The sequence below is a fragment of the Monodon monoceros genome, unplaced genomic scaffold (assembly GCF_005190385.1).
Source record: "Monodon monoceros isolate NGI ecotype Baffin Bay Population unplaced genomic scaffold, NGI_Narwhal_1 Super_Scaffold_18, whole genome shotgun sequence".
NCBI lineage: Eukaryota > Metazoa > Chordata > Mammalia > Artiodactyla > Monodontidae > Monodon > Monodon monoceros.
Window position 1 is genome coordinate 138588987 of NW_021703774.1, and position 14987 is coordinate 138603973.

At 51.1% G+C, this 14987-nt stretch overlaps 1 protein-coding gene across 5 annotated transcripts in view; it reads left to right on the forward strand.

Moving 5' to 3' along the window:
• Positions 1 to 14264, forward strand: part of TTC39A (tetratricopeptide repeat domain 39A) — a 61652-nt gene extending 47388 nt beyond the window's left edge. For 4 of the 5 annotated variants that reach the window (XM_029227726.1, XM_029227730.1, XM_029227728.1 and 1 more), the window contains 10 exons: positions 71 to 179; positions 620 to 687; positions 769 to 828; positions 1760 to 1921; positions 6673 to 6764; positions 8720 to 8840; positions 10991 to 11102; positions 11521 to 11635; positions 12560 to 12676; positions 13208 to 14200. In XM_029227726.1, the coding sequence (XP_029083559.1) occupies positions 71 to 179; positions 620 to 687; positions 769 to 828; positions 1760 to 1921; positions 6673 to 6764; positions 8720 to 8840; positions 10991 to 11102; positions 11521 to 11635; positions 12560 to 12676; positions 13208 to 13331 (1080 nt within the window). In that variant the 3' untranslated portion in view covers positions 13332 to 14200. Of the gene's footprint in view, positions 1 to 70; positions 180 to 619; positions 688 to 768; positions 829 to 1759; positions 1922 to 6672; positions 6765 to 8719; positions 8841 to 10990; positions 11103 to 11520; positions 11636 to 12559; positions 12677 to 13207 lie in introns of all 5 variants that reach the window. The other variant, XM_029227725.1, reaches the window with a different exon arrangement.
• The last annotated feature ends 723 nt before the right edge of the window (positions 14265 to 14987 follow it).

A 14987-nucleotide genomic window follows, 5' to 3' on the forward strand; every position in this document is an offset into this window, starting at 1 on the left:
CTGGGTCCCGTGGAGGACTCTGGGGAGCTCAGGCCTTGCTGGCCTCAGCCAGTTCCTGTCTTTCCTCCAGGACTACGGGCTGCTGCAGCTGGAGGAGGGGGCGTCAGGGCACAGCTTCCGCGCCGTGCTCTGTGTCATGCTGCTGCTGTGCTACCACACCTTCCTCACCTTTGTGCTCGGTAGGAGTGCGCTCGGGGCGAGTGCTGGGGCCTCTGGGCTTTGGCTCTAAGGGCAGGGGGTGAGAGGGCAAGGGGCTGCAGACCCTGCTCGGGCCCCCAGGACTGGGGATGGGGCACTGAAACCAGAAACAGCAGAGCTGAGTCAACTGTCCTGGGGCCTGGCCTGCTGACCACTCGCTTCCTCACACTGTTACTGGGTTCCAGCCCCAGTTTTCTCATCTGTGAAATGGGGGTGGGTCATGCCCACCTCAGAGAGGGTGTGAGGATGCTGTAGGCTGTACTGTCTAATTCAATCCTCACATCACCCTGGAGATAGAAGAGTTATCATCCCCATTTCACAGAGGGGAAACGGAGACCCTGAGAAGCCCCTGGTAGGTTGCTGGGAGGCGGATCACCAGGGAGGATGGTGACGTGTCCTATTGTCCCCCCACCTCCTTCAGGCACTGGGAACGTCAACATCGCGGAGGCAGAGAAGCTCTTGAGACCCTACCTGAAGCGATACCCTAAGGTGAGCCCTACCTCCTGGCAGATACTCCCAGCCCACGTGTGCCTTGTGGACCCACACGGACCCACATGCGTGTTGTTGCAGGGCGCCATCTTCCTGTTCTTTGCGGGGCGGATTGAAGCCATTAAAGGCAATGTTGACACGGTGAGTAATGGGGGTCGGAGCCGGTGCTGGAGGGCCCTCGGGTCTCCCAGGCCAGTAGGAAGACAGATACACACAGACGAACTCAGGGACAGGGCAGACTGGGAGGAGGGCCCCGAGAGAGGACTTACGGGAGAGCGGGGCCAGGAGAGGCACTTCCAACTGAGGCAGTCTGGGAAGACGAGGGAGGAGTTGGCACTTGTGGTGAGTAGGATTTGAACGGGAGATGGAGGGCTACCGCATCCTTGAGTAAGGCAGAGGGGTGGGAAGATCCGCTGTCCAGGGCAGGGTGACAGGCTGGAACCTGGTGCCAGGGGCTGAAGCGGGCACCTTGAGGGTCTGGCTAAGGAGTCTGGGCTCTGTAGGTGGGAGGGAGCCGTCGAAGGGGTGAGAGAGGGGCGGGTCACGGTCCGGGCAGAATCCCCAGCATTAAACCAAGGCCCAGGACGGACTCCGTGACCTGGAGTTCTGGCGTCTCCCGCTGGTCCTGGCTGTGGTTCCTCAGGCAGCAGGACAGATGCCCCAGGTCCAGGTCACTTCGTGGGGGCTTCTGGAACCTTTGGAATTTGCTCTGAGGCATAGACGTTATTATTATATCACTTTAAGATTAGCACTTTCCACTGCCTGTTATCCCTCTATTATAGCTCTGTCCCACCCTTTCATTTTGTGCTGCAAGACCAGAGTCCCCAGGAGGGGCAGTAACTGGGCCCAAGGTCGTGTAAGACTTAGGCGGTAGAACCAGGACTGGAGGCCACAACTCCTGTCTCCCCGATGCTGCCCCTCGCCCCCTCCCCGAGCCTGGCACAGGGCTGGGACGCTGTGCACGGCAGGAGGCTGGGGCTACTGTGGAGCTGGGCGGGGACAGAGGGTGCAGAGAGCGGGGCGGGGGCAGGCCAGGGGATGCCCGCCGAGGCTGACCGGCAGGTGCCCACAGGCCATCCGGCGGTTCGAGGAGTGCTGCGAGGCCCAGCAGCACTGGAAGCAGTTCCACCACATGTGCTACTGGGAGCTGATGTGGTGCTTCACCTACAAGGGCCAGTGGAAGATGGCCTACTTCTACGCAGACCTGCTCAGCAAGGAGAACTCCTGGTCCAAGGTGGGCTGACACCATGTGCTGGGGGCACGGGGGGACCAGGCCAACCCACACTGGCCATGAGCCCCCAGAGCAAGGGCCAAACCCCTAACTGAACGCAGATGTCTCAGCTGGAATTTAACCAAAACCACAAATTCTACTAGGCCTCAGGGTTGGAAAAAACTAAAGACCATGAGGAACAGATGACCTTTAGAACTAGAGTGTGTCGAGATTTTTAGTCACAAGGGACAGAAGTGTGTTGTGACTCACATGGTCTGTATGAGTGTCGCCCAACAGAACTTTCCATTACCGTGGAAATGCTCTATTTCTTTTTTTTAAATTAATTTATTAATTTATTTTTGGCTGCGTTGGGTCTTCGTTGCTATGCGTGGTCTTTCTCTAGCTGCGGCGAGCGGGGGCTACTCTTCTTTGCGGTGTGCGGGCTTCTCTTGTTGCGGAGCATGGGCTCTAGGTGCGCGGGCTTCAGTAGTTGTGGCATGTGGGCTCAGTAGTTGTGGCACGCAGGCTCAGTAGTTGTGGTGCACGGGCTTAGTTGCTCCGCGGCATGTGGGATCTTCCCAGACCAGGGCTCGAACCCATGTCCCCTGCATTGGCAGGCGGATTCTTAACCACTGCGCCGCCAGGGAAGTCCCGGAAATGCTCTATTTCTGCACTGTCCAATGTGGTAGCCCCTAGCCATACGTGCACACCGAGCGCTCGAAATGTGCCTACTGCAATTGCGAAACTGGATGTCTTCAATTTTATTCCATTTTAACTAACTTAAATGTAAAAAGTCACATGGAGCTAGTGGACATAGTACCTGACTATGCGGGTGTAAACATAAAAGGCTCATTGGTTCATATAACCGAAAATTCTAGGCACACCTGACTTCAGGTAGGGCTGAATTCAGGAATTCATATTATGTCGTCTGGGCTTGTTTTTTCCACCTGGGACTGTGCTCTCCTCTATGACATCTTTGTCGTACAGGCAGGTTCCCTCCATTTGCCAGCAGGGTGGCTATGGGCTGCCTGCCCCTAACTCACATCTTCCCTTTGGTTTCAACCAGAGTCCCTGGATAGAGCCTCATTGGTCTGGCATAGATCACAAGTCAATGCCTGGAAACAGGGGTGGGAGGACCCCTCATGGATTGGGAGTAGGAGATGGGTGGTTCCCCAGAAGAAAAATGAGGTGATGCCCCAGAATAAGTGTGGATGGGGGTGGGCATTAAAGAGATGCCATGTAGGCAAAACGAAACAAAACAGATGCTCAGCGCAGCATCTTACAGCTTTTAACATCATGGTAAGTGATGAAATAAGTATCAGGCATTATCATCATAGTAACCATAGCACAGATTTCCGAACCAAGGGTCTTAGAGTCATCTAGATCTTCACAGAGCATCTGGTAGTGTCAAATCCATAGCACTTGTGTCTCAATGACCTTAAATCCCTATTTCTCATCTCTCCCCCACCCCTGCATGAAAGTCCCTTTTCAGTCCCCCTACCTGGGGCCCAAGCTGAAAGGGAGCTCTCTGGGTGTGGGCAGGTGGGGCCCGCAGGAGGAGTGGGCTTTCACGGAGCTCTGTGTGCCCAGGCGTTATCTCCGTCAGGCCCAGGAGGGGCACTGAGGCTTAGAGAGGGTGTGTGACTTTGCTGGGCCACACAGCTGCTGTGAGGAGCAGAGGGAGGACGAGGCCTCCAGGTGTCAGGGAGTCTGGCTTCCTGAGTTGGCTCAGTCTCCAGCTCTGTGACTTTGGGGAGGTCAGCCCCTCTTTCTCTGCAACACTTTCCTCAGAAGGGTTTCCTGTGAAAATAGGGGTTGTGGCACCCCGAGTTCTGGGGCTTCATTCATCCCTAATCTCCAGCACTTGGCCACCGGAGTCCACCAACTTCCAGCTCTAGGAAGTTGGCCTGTGGCCACTGCCATACGTGCCGATCCCTCTGCTCAGCATTCTTCCCTGCCTGTACTATGTCGAGTCGTCCCTTTGGGCCCGTCACGTTTCCCGCAGTACTCGCAGCTTGGGTGACCAGAAACCAGATGGTGACAACTGTGTGCTCAGTGCTGTAACGGGGGAATCTGCGGGGAGCTCAGAGGCATCCCTGGGCAGCCCAGCCAAGGGGACAAGGAAGGCTTCTGGAAAAGGAGATGTCTGAACTGAACCTTGAAGGAGGAGGAATTAGGGTGGCAGAGGGGAGAAAGTGGAAGTTCTCTCCCCAAACCGAGAGAACTGCAGGGGCGTAGGGTTTGTGGGTGGGAGTGCAGAGGGACTGTGGAGGGACCGTGCCCCTCTAAGCCACTCGCTGTAAGCTTCTTGAGGACAAGGACTGTGATATCACAGAGCCTGGTAGAATAATCCAGCAAAATAAATATGTGCACTCAATAGGCAAACAGATAACTCTGTCCCATCAGGGAAGGTGGCTGCAGTTTTCCACCAGTGTGGCCCCGTCACATCCCCTGGTAACTTGGATGTCCATGGGTCTCACAACTCTAGGTCACTGCGTCCATCCTAATTCCTGTGGACTCAGTGAGGGTGCGCTGTCCCGGGGGAGTAGGAGAAGGCTCTTAGAGGAAGCCAGCAGACGAGCCTGGCAGAGAAAGGACAATGGCACCCCAGGCAGAGGGACAGCACAGGCAAAGGCCTGAGGTGAGTTCCAGGAGTGATGGGGAAGAGTGGCCAGAAGAGGAGGAGCCAGAAAAGCAGGTCACAAGGGCCCTGAGTGGCTGTTTGGGCTTCAGTCTGACAGTGGGGGAGCCCATGCTTGTGGCTTAGATTTGTGCTTTTAAGAAATCCCTCCTGCAGTCGCTGGGCACGCTCACATGCCGGGGTCCTGTTCTAGGGCAGGACATACACAAGTGAACCAAGCAAAGATCCCCTCAAGGCTCACGTTCTAGTGGGAAGAGAGAGAGACAAGAAACACACAAATAGGTGATGTACAGTGTAAGATAACGTCAGGTTCCAGCAAGTGCGATGAAGAAAAATCGGGTAAGGTATGGGTGCAGGGCGTGATGAACAGTGTGGTCAGGGGAGGTCTTTATGAGAAGACACCAGAATGAAGTGAAGGAGCAAGCCATGTGGACATCTCCGTGAAGAACGGTCCAGGCAGAGGGCGTTGGTAGATATTAGGGCAAGAGGGGGAGGAAGCTGAAGCCATGAGTTGATGTGTTCTGGAAGCAGCCCGGAGGCCAGTGTGGCTAGAGTGATACGAGTGAGGGGGCAACAGTGGAGGGGAACTGGAGAGGAAATGGGGCGGACCGCACAGGGTCTCACAGGCCATGACAGGGCATTTGGATGTTCTCCTAAGTGTGATGGGATACCGTGAGACGATGTCTAGGAGGGACTGATGTGATCTGCTTCTAAAAGGTCAGAGTGGCAGGTGGTGTGGAAAATGGCTTGCAGGGCCAGGAGGGGAGCAGGAGATCAGTTAGGAAACCATGTGAACTAGGACAGCAGAAAGACATCCCTGGTGGCCCGGAGCAGGGAGATGCTGTGGAGGCTGGTGCAATAATTGAGGTGAGGGCTAGGGCAAGGCCAGTGGGATTTTGGAGCTATATGGGAGGTAAAATCATGAGGGCTTGGTGGCTCACTACCAGGGCCGGGGAGAGGGAGAAGGCACAGATGACACTGGGAGGTTACAGATGGGATGGGGAACAGATTTCACAGAGGGGAGCTTCTTCTCAGCACACCCCACAAAGACCAGCTTTTCCTCATGTTGTGAAGGGCAGACTGCGGTGCTGAGGGCAGACTGGAACTGGGAGTAGCCCTGGGCTTCAGCATGGGTGGGGCTCCCAGGTGGAGGTTGCTTCCCACCTTCTCTCTCCTAAGACTAGACTCCAGGATGTCCTGCTCCGTTTCCTCCTCCACCCGCTACACTTGTTTGCTGGGTAGCTGCCCCAGGTGGCAGGAGCTGTGGTTCAAGACTTGGCCACTGGTGGGCAGCACAGAGCCAGACTCCCCTGGCACTGGACTTCAGGCAAAGGGGAGCGGCTTTCAGGGATGGATCTTTGGCCGGGGGTGGGGGGTGAGGGGGTGGGGGGGTGGTTGTGGCAGCTGTGGATCCAGTGGGCAGACCCTTGAAGCCACACAAACCTGGGGTCACTCCCAGCTCTGCTCCTAGCAGCTCTGCTGTCCCAGGAAGTAGAGGTGGGGTACAGATTCCTTTCTGGCATTGTCTTTGGGATCAAGTGAGGTGATATATGTAGAGTGCCTGGCACACAGCAAGGCAGTTTCACCAAGGGGCCCTGAGCTGAGCCCTGACCCAGGGCCCTGTTTATTCTTCTGGCCTCACACCTCTTCTTGTATACATCCCATGCTTTATGCTAGTGATTTGTATCCTACGTACACACATCTCTGCCCTCCCTGGCTTTGATCAGGCTGTTCCCCTTGCCTGGAAGGTCCTTTTTCTGTCTCTGTGAATCTTCCCATTGGCGTTCAAGGGCCCAGTCTGAAATGGCTGCTTCCCTGCAGCCCGTGCTGCCCCGTCTTTGTGTCTCCATCGTATCCTCAGCACCACCCCGTGCATCCTCTAGTTGCTTGAGTCTGCCCTGCTACTTCAGAGTGGAGAGTGCTTAGACATGGCCCATCGTGGATTTAACTCCTAGCTCAAATCCTCAAGCTGCTTCGGCTTCCTCGCCCAGTTTCTCCCCTGGGGCTTGGGGATAATATAATGTCAGCTACTATGCTGGGCCATAGTGAGGTTCCAGTAAGGTACTGGTGCCAGTTCAGGACTGCGATTGGAGGGCAGGCTGCTCACACCTGACTGTTGCTCTGCCTCACACAGGCCACTTACATCTACATGAAGGCCGCCTACCTCAGCATGTTTGGGAAGGAGGACTACAAGCCGTTCGGGGATGACGAAGTGGAGCTGTTCAGGTGGGTCCGACCGTTGCAACCCGTCGTAGGCCCTGCCCACAGCCAGCCTGAGCTGAGGGAGGTGGTGGAGTTGTCGTCTCCCTGACACTCCCCCACAGTCACCCCACGTGCCTGTCCTTCCCTCCCATAGCCGGGGGCCTCCTGCTGCCGCTGGTGAGAGCCCTTTGAATCCATTCAGAGGTTTTCTTTCACAAAAGTGGTTTTGTCAACATTCTTTCCACTGAACCTCTTTCACCTGGAGCGTAGGACAGATGTGGACACTGAGGTCCAGAGAGGTTCCTTCTGCTGAGTTAACCTGATCCACTCAGAAAAGCAGAGTTGGAATCACATAAACAGGATAAAATCTAGCCTCTGCCATTTGTTAGCTGTGTCACCTTGGACAATTTCAGGATCTGTAAAATGGGAATAACCACCTCTGCCCTCTGCAGTGTTGTTCTGCGAATCAAAGAGAACAGATTTAAAGAGCCTGGGGTAGGGCCTGGAGCCAATAAATGGCGGCTGTTTTTATTCTTATCTGCACTACTGTGTTTGCCTTCTGCAAAGGGCCTAGAGCAGGGCCTCAGCCATGGCAGGCTGAGGATGGAGCCTAGGGCTTTCCTCCAGTCACGGTGAGGGTTGGCCCCAACATGCAACATGCTAGGTAACCCCAGCTTCCTGGGCTGTCACAGTCACAGAGTGTTTATCATTTACTGAGTAACTTTGTGTCTCAATCTTATGTAACTCTTCTAGAAGATCTGTGAGGGTAAGAATCTGTGGGGGAGGAAGAGTAATTTTTTCTCCATCCTTCTAGGTTCTTGGCTGAGACCCTCATAATAAGATTAACAGGAGAAAAGCAAACTGAAGTTTAATAACTCCTGTATACATGGGAGAGACTCAGGAAAACTGAGTTAACTCTCTGAAATGGCCCGAGCCATTACCTTAAGTGCCATCTCCAGCTAAAGGACAAAAGATTTGGGGGCATAGGGAGCCAGTTGTGGGAGGTTTTCAGGTAAAAGAGGGTATGTGGTTGTTATGCAGATTTAAGTCTCTGCCTTCTCCACTGATAAGTTTCTAGAGATTTAGTTATCCTCCTCTTCTTGGTACAGAGAGAGATAATCTTACAAATGGAGATTTCCCTTATAAATGTAAATGTCTCGTACAAAAAGGTAACTTCTACTAGGTTTTCAGAGCTTTTTGTGTGTCTGCTGTTTCTTAAAAATAATCAGCCTAAAATAATCTTTATGCCTAAGAAGCATATTTGGGGGTAACAACTTCTCCCTTTCATATCATTGTCTCCATTTTAGGGATGAGAAAGCAGGCCCAGGGATGTTCCACAGTGAATAAGCAGGGGAGGTGTTTGGTGGGGGACCTCACAACTAGGTCCAGCTGTTTGCTGGGCCTGGACAGCTCAGGTTCTGAAGGTCACAGCCATACCCCCATGATTATGGCAGGGATCGAGGGTAAGGCGGAGCTGGGTGGGTGAGGCCCCAGATGTGGAGGCTTGCCCAGCTGCATACCACATTTTACCGTACCCTTGGGAACAGCTGAGGAGGCCACAACTCACGTGGCCAAAGTTAATGAAAGGTTTGTGCTGTGTGGTCTTGGGCAGGTCCTTCCCTTTATGAGTTTTAATCTCCTCTGTGAAAGTAGGGTCAGACTTCCACTGGGCCCTTAGGAAATGGGGCTAGGAGTGGAGAGGGACAACTAAAAGGCAGAGCAGGCCTGGGGGGTTTGTGTACATTCTCACCTCTGCCCGCTGCTGCTTCTTCGGAGGAGCCCCTTGCCTAGCCCTAGGAAGTGCTCGGGTCTTGGGGCAGGGCCTGTGAAATAAGGCCATAGCCACAGGCTATGAGTCCAACACTCTCATCATATAGATGGGGAAACTGAGGCCCAGTGAGGGTCCAAGCAGAGGCTGGGGACTCTGTCCTTTCTAGCACTTTCTCGCCCTCTCCCCACCCTCCTCATCTCTTCCACAGAGCTGTGCCAGGCCTGAAACTCAAGATTGCTGGGAAATCTCTACCCACAGAGAAGTTTGCCATCCGGAAGTCCAGACGCTACCTCTCCCCCAAACCTATGTCATTGCCCATCCCTGCTCTGGTGGGTAGGAGGGTCTTGACTGGCTCTGAACTCCAGTTTGGGATTGTGGGGATGAGCTGAGAGCCAGGGATATAGCCACTGGTCCCGGGGGAAGTGGATGAGGTAAGAAGACCTCATGCCTCAGGGGCCTGGAGAGGATTTCACAATTCACCTGGTACTGGGTGGGGGACACAGATGAGCTGGAGCCTGCCTCAACCTCTGAGAAAGCACTGGTCTACTAGGGATGGGGGTGGAGAGACAGGTGAGTCGGCTGCAGGCACCTCAAGGCAGAAAGAGCAGCCCCCCGAGACAGCCCCACACCCCTGTTCCCAGGCAGCGGCATCCCTTGGCTGTTTGTGTTTCCACGCTGTTTCTGTCTTGTCACACGATTAGAACTGTTGTTTACACTGTCCCGCCCTCACTGGACCAAGATTTTCTGAGGCTGGGACCATGTTATATTACAGTCAACTCTGAAATAACAGCAATTGCTGGCACTGTTACTGGGCACTTGCTGTGTTCAAGGCTCCTTATACCCATTGCCTATGGCCTCATTTGATCCTCACAACAACCCTCTTAGTACGTGCTGGTGGCATCTCCATTTTACAGAAGGGGATAATAAGGCCTAATAGATAAGGAGGAAGATAAAATATCTACTAAGTAGATAAGATGTAAGTAGAAAAATGAAATAACTTGTCCAAGTCCCATAGCTAGTGAGTTGTTAGCCAGAATTTGAACCCAGGTAGTCTGGTTCCAGAGCCCATATTCTGAACCATGGTTTTGATGCTAATTCCATGCATGATTTGAGCAGGCATCAGAGAAGTTTCTAGTTTGTTAAGAGTCCTTGTTATTCAAATAATAAGGCAGCCAGAAAGGTAGAAAGGGTGCTGCTTCAGAGACCTGGCTCTGCTATTCACTAATTGTGTGACCCTGTGTAGGGCCCCCTTTCCCTTAATGTAAATAATAATATATTCCTTGCCCATTTCATAGGGCAGTTATGAGAATCGGCTGATAAAACATGTTAAACACTTTAGAAATCAAAAATTCAATATTTATGTAGAATTTATTTAGAGCTCGTATCCTGAATATCTTTAAATAAAATCTGAGCTATTTTACAGGTTAAAATATACAACAAAGCAATTATCAAATGGGGGCAGGGGAAGCAACTATATGAGAAATTTAGGGGAGAATTTCCAAAACTATAATCTGAAAAATGCTATTTGTGCATAAAATGATTTCTGTGATTAAATACATTTGGGAAAGACTGGCCTAAACAAAGTTTATATACCGTAGATCTTCTTGGAGCCTTTATATGCTAATCTGCATGGCAGGTCTCCAAGGAGAAGCCTGAAGATGCAGTTTTTCCCTAACTTATTTGGCCACAGAACAATCTTTTAATGGAACACTTGCTAACTTGAGACCATATTAACAACTTGATAAAACCTTGTCTAAACTTAAAATCCCTCCCTGGAACATAACAAAAGCCATAACAAGTCTTTCTAGAACTTTATGTATACAAGTCACTTTCACATCCATTGCCTGGTTTGATAGTTTAGGAAATGCTAATCTAAGCTAACAGAATTACTAGAATGAAAATTTAATTTAGTATTCTGAACTTCCTGGCAGTTAAGGCAAAAAAAGGCATCAGGTATGTTTCATAGATGGATACTCACGCTCAGTGCCTTGGCGAAATAGGAGAGAAGGTAACATGGTCTTAAGCTCCTGAAGTGCTTAAGTAAATTATGGTTCCTCCAATATAGGAGGCCCTATTAGCTGGAGCAAGGAGGAGGAGTCCCTGGAGAGTGTGGGGCATGACCTGGTCCTCAAAGAATGGGAAGAGTGTGGGCACAGAGAGATTGGGAGAGAGCAGAGTAGTGCCCCAGGAAGCCATGAGCAGAAAAGTAACTGAAAACTATCAGCAGCTATGAGCAGAAGAGTGAGAATATGGGCCCATCTTAAATTCTCACTGGGGTAAGGGGAGATCTCAATAGTAAGTAAGAGATAAGACTCCCCATAACTCCCTCAAGTCCACAGCTTCAAAGGCTGGGCTGAGACTTCTAGAGTTAGAAGGGCCTTTAGTGATCCTCTGATCTGAGCTACCCATTTTACAGATGGGGAAACTTGAGGCCCCACTGGGGAGGAAAGCTGGGACTGACTTGCTCCCCTGCCCCCAGGAAATGATGTACATTTGGAATGGCTACGCTGTGATTGGGAAGCAGCCGGAACTCACAGACGGGATACTTGAGATTATCACCAAGACTGAAGAGTTGCTGGAAAAGGGCCCAGGTGACTACCCCCAGGCCCTTGAACCTGCCAGGCTGGGTCAGACCACAGGTCTTTACAGTTGAAGATTCCCTCTACCAAAAATGTCCTTCCTCACTTCTCTACCCTGGTAATTGTCCTTTGCCTTTCCAGACTGAGCTTCAGTGGCAGCTCCTCCAAGAAGCTGTCCCTTGTCCCCCAGGTAGGGTCAGGGCCTCTTCTGGGCTCCCACAACCCCCGGGCTTCCTTCAATCAGTCCTGGTATCACTGTATTGTCATCGTCTCAGTATGTCTTTCCTCCCCAGATGTGAGCTCCCTGAGGATGGGGACCATGTGTGAGCCGCCTCTGTCTCCCCAGGGCCCAGCACAGAGTAGGGGCTCCATGAGTAACTGCTGAAAAAATGAACAAACCTGTCGTCTTCCCTCACTCCCCTATTCTCAGAGAATGAGTACTCAGTGGATGATGAGTGCTTGGTGAAGCTGCTGAAAGGCCTGTGTCTGAAATATCTGGGCCGTGTCCAGGAGGCCGAGGAGAATTTCAGGAGCATCTCTGCCAAGTAAGTGCCTCTGTGGCCACTCCTGCTCCAGATGGCCTACTGCTGGGCCCATGGCTCCAGGGCAGCATTTTCTGGGCTTCTCTTTCCTCATGCACACATGCACAGTGCCTGACTCTGGACTACCCCTACTCGCTCCACATGTACTAGTGTCTATCCTGTGCCAGGACCCTTGCTGGGCACAGATCATTCCCACGTTGTCCTCTAGGGCCACCAGATTGCCCAACTACAGGAGACCATCCGCAATGAGTTTCGTGTGAATGGTGCCCCCTGGAGTTTGTAATTTATCAACTCTGCCCTTGGGGAGTGCAGATGTTAGAGAGACAGACAGCTACAGGCAACTCAATCTGGTATGGTGAGGGCTGTGCTAGAGGAAAGCAAGGACAGCAGGTGCCAGGAGGAGGGACCTAAACCTAATAATGCTAGATACCAGGAAAGGCTTTCCAGGGATGCCACTTATATTGGGAAGTTTACCAGGCAGAGAAAGCAAGGAAGGAGGAGTTTTAAGTGGAGTAGGTAGAGCATGTGCAAATGCCTGGACACAGGAAAGACACCTGAGGTTGGGTGACAGTGGTCAGGTCCTTCCCTGCCTGGGTGAGGTTGTAGAGGGAAAAGGTTGCAGATGAAATAAAGGGGGGGTTGGGGACTGAGGTGGGGGTGGGCTAACTAAGGACATGACATGAGCCATAGGTTGTCAGGGACTTGGGGCCCCAGGTGCAGAGGACTGGAAGGCTTTGCTGTGGATCTTAAGCCTTTCTAGGGCTAGGTAGTGGGAACCCTCCCAAATTGGAATTCAGATCAGAAAACCCCACAAGACCATGAGTTGGATCCTGCCATTGGGGAGAGGCTCAGGAGGAGTCTGAAGGACGTGCCTGAAGGATGTCTCAAGAGCAGAGCCTGTAAGCCATGTTTTCCTCTGTCCTGCAGTGAAAAGAGGATTAAATATGACCACTACTTGATCCCAAATGCCCTGCTGGAGCTGGCCCTGCTGTTTATGGAGCAAGGCAGAAATGAAGAGGCTGTCAAACTCTTGGAAACTGCCAAGTAAGGCATGATTGCCCTTGGTCTGTCCTTTGTTCCCCATGGGGTGCAGGGTATGGGCAGAAGAGGCCAGGCAGCAGTGAGGGAGGAGGGTGCTGGCAGAGGCAGTATAGGCAGCCCAGAGGCTGGGCCCATGTCCCTGGGGAACCCAGCTCTCACCTGGCATAGGGGAGGCCTCTTCCTCAATTTACCAATGAGGAATTGATATCCCAGCATCAGGGACTGAGGGTCACACCACAAGCCAGCTGCAGGGCTGGTGTGAAGATGCAGGTCTCCTGCCTTCCAGCCCTTGGATCTACCTCTTGAAACCACTCCTTCAAGCTCAGGGACCCAAAAACAGGACCAAGAGTAGCACCAGAGGGCATGGTAACAGGTAATCCCTATTAGTCATCAGGGCCCAACTCTTTCTTTAGACAGAGGTAGGGATCTAAGCCTCTAAAAATATTGCTTGGCTAGTGGGCTCCCACAGTTCAGACTAAAGGAAAAGCACTTCCTGGAGCAGCCTCATGTGTCTGATTCTCTGGCTTCTTCCAGGCAAAATTATAAGAATTATTCCATGGAATCAAGGACACATTTTCGAATCCAGGCAGCCACACTCCAAGCCAAGTCTTCCCTAGAGAATGGCAACAGATCCGTGGTCTCATCAATGCCCTTGTAGTTTTGTGCAGCACTCCCAGGCTGGAAGACAGAGTCAGCTGGACAGAGCTCCTGGAAACATTTCAAAAAGATCCCCTCCCCCTGCCCTGCCGTTGGAGCCCACCAGTGCTCCAGTGCGATGACACGACACAGGTATCTGTGCAGAAGCGAAGCTGGCGTTTTCACCCGTGTGGCCAAGGGCCTTTGCCAAGGACAGAGCTGCCGGAGCCCTCTGCCTGCCCTATCACATATACGGGTACTTGTTTTTCACTGTGATGTTTAAGAGAATGTATAAACAGTTTACATTTTCCTTAGAAATACATTGATGGGATCAAAGTTGGCTTTGGAAAAAACTACCAACCAACCACCTGTAAATCACTGTTTTAACCCCTACTGATGTGGAGGCAAATCTATGATGCCAAGGGCCAAAGTGCTTTTCAGACTTCAGCGAGGTCTCAGCTTCCAGGGCTGGAAGGACCCAAAGGAGGATCTGCACTGCAGGCTTTGAGGTTTCTGGGGGTTGGACATAGAGGTTTCACACACTCCCACTACCTTCCTTCTTACACTCCCTTTGTAACAACTTTCCAATTTAAAAAAAATCAAACACGTCTTTTTAGTGAGATAATTTTGAGTCCATCTGTAGGAAAAAAAATCAATCTTCGCCACTAAGGAATAGCGATACCGAGGCCTGAAGGAAGGGGGAGCCCTGTGGCCCTTTCTGTGCCAAAGCCAAGAAGTTTGGCAGGTAAAGTTTCTCAGACACCAGTCTGCTATATGACAAATTGAAACCACTGGGAATGATTTATGAAACATAAAAATCTTCTGTATTTCCGTTCGAGGTACACTTATTTACCGACAGCGTTTTTCTTAGAAACAGAATGGTTATTCTTGGCCTGTTTGTGTGTTTCAGATTTTTCAGTTAAGAGAAAAGATATATTTAATAAAACTTATACACTTTAAGAGATCATGCAACATCTATTTCAGTAAAATATGTTGTTGCTTGAATTCTTAGGCTGGGCAGAACGTTTGAATCAGAAGTCATATGGCTCAGGCATGTTTTATTTAGCCAACATAATGTTTTAAAATTTTTAGAATAAGTTACTAACATTTTAAAATGGGGAGATTTCACAAATAAATCTGGTTTCTGGCATCTTATTTTAATAATCTGGCAATATTGGGCCTCATTCCCACAAGGCAACAATCAGTTGGAGCTGAGTAGAGGCTCTTTTCAACACTTATAATCTTTCTGGCGCCTAAAAGCATCTGAATTTGCACCCAGTGGGACTGTTAAAGTGAGGACTCAAGTTCAGTGACCAACAAACACCAAGTTTTACCATTCACAATCTAACAACAGCATACTTCAACTTAACCATTTTCCTGGTAAAAATATTCATCTGTGAAAATGTGATTCCTCAAACACTGAATGCAGCTTCTGTAAAGGAAGAACCACAAGACAACTTTTCCAGTCTTCCAGCCTGCTGTATTTAGCAAACACTTCTGAGCATTTGCCAGAAGCTAGGTGGTTTAATCTATTAATATACAACCAAGCTTCCTGTGGTTGATGCTGAATGAAGTTATGGGTTTTAGGTAAAGCATATTCTCATTAGGAAAACAAAGCCGAAAACCCTCATCCAAGGTCCTCTTTTGCACTTACTGTACTGTCATAGCAGAAATGCTA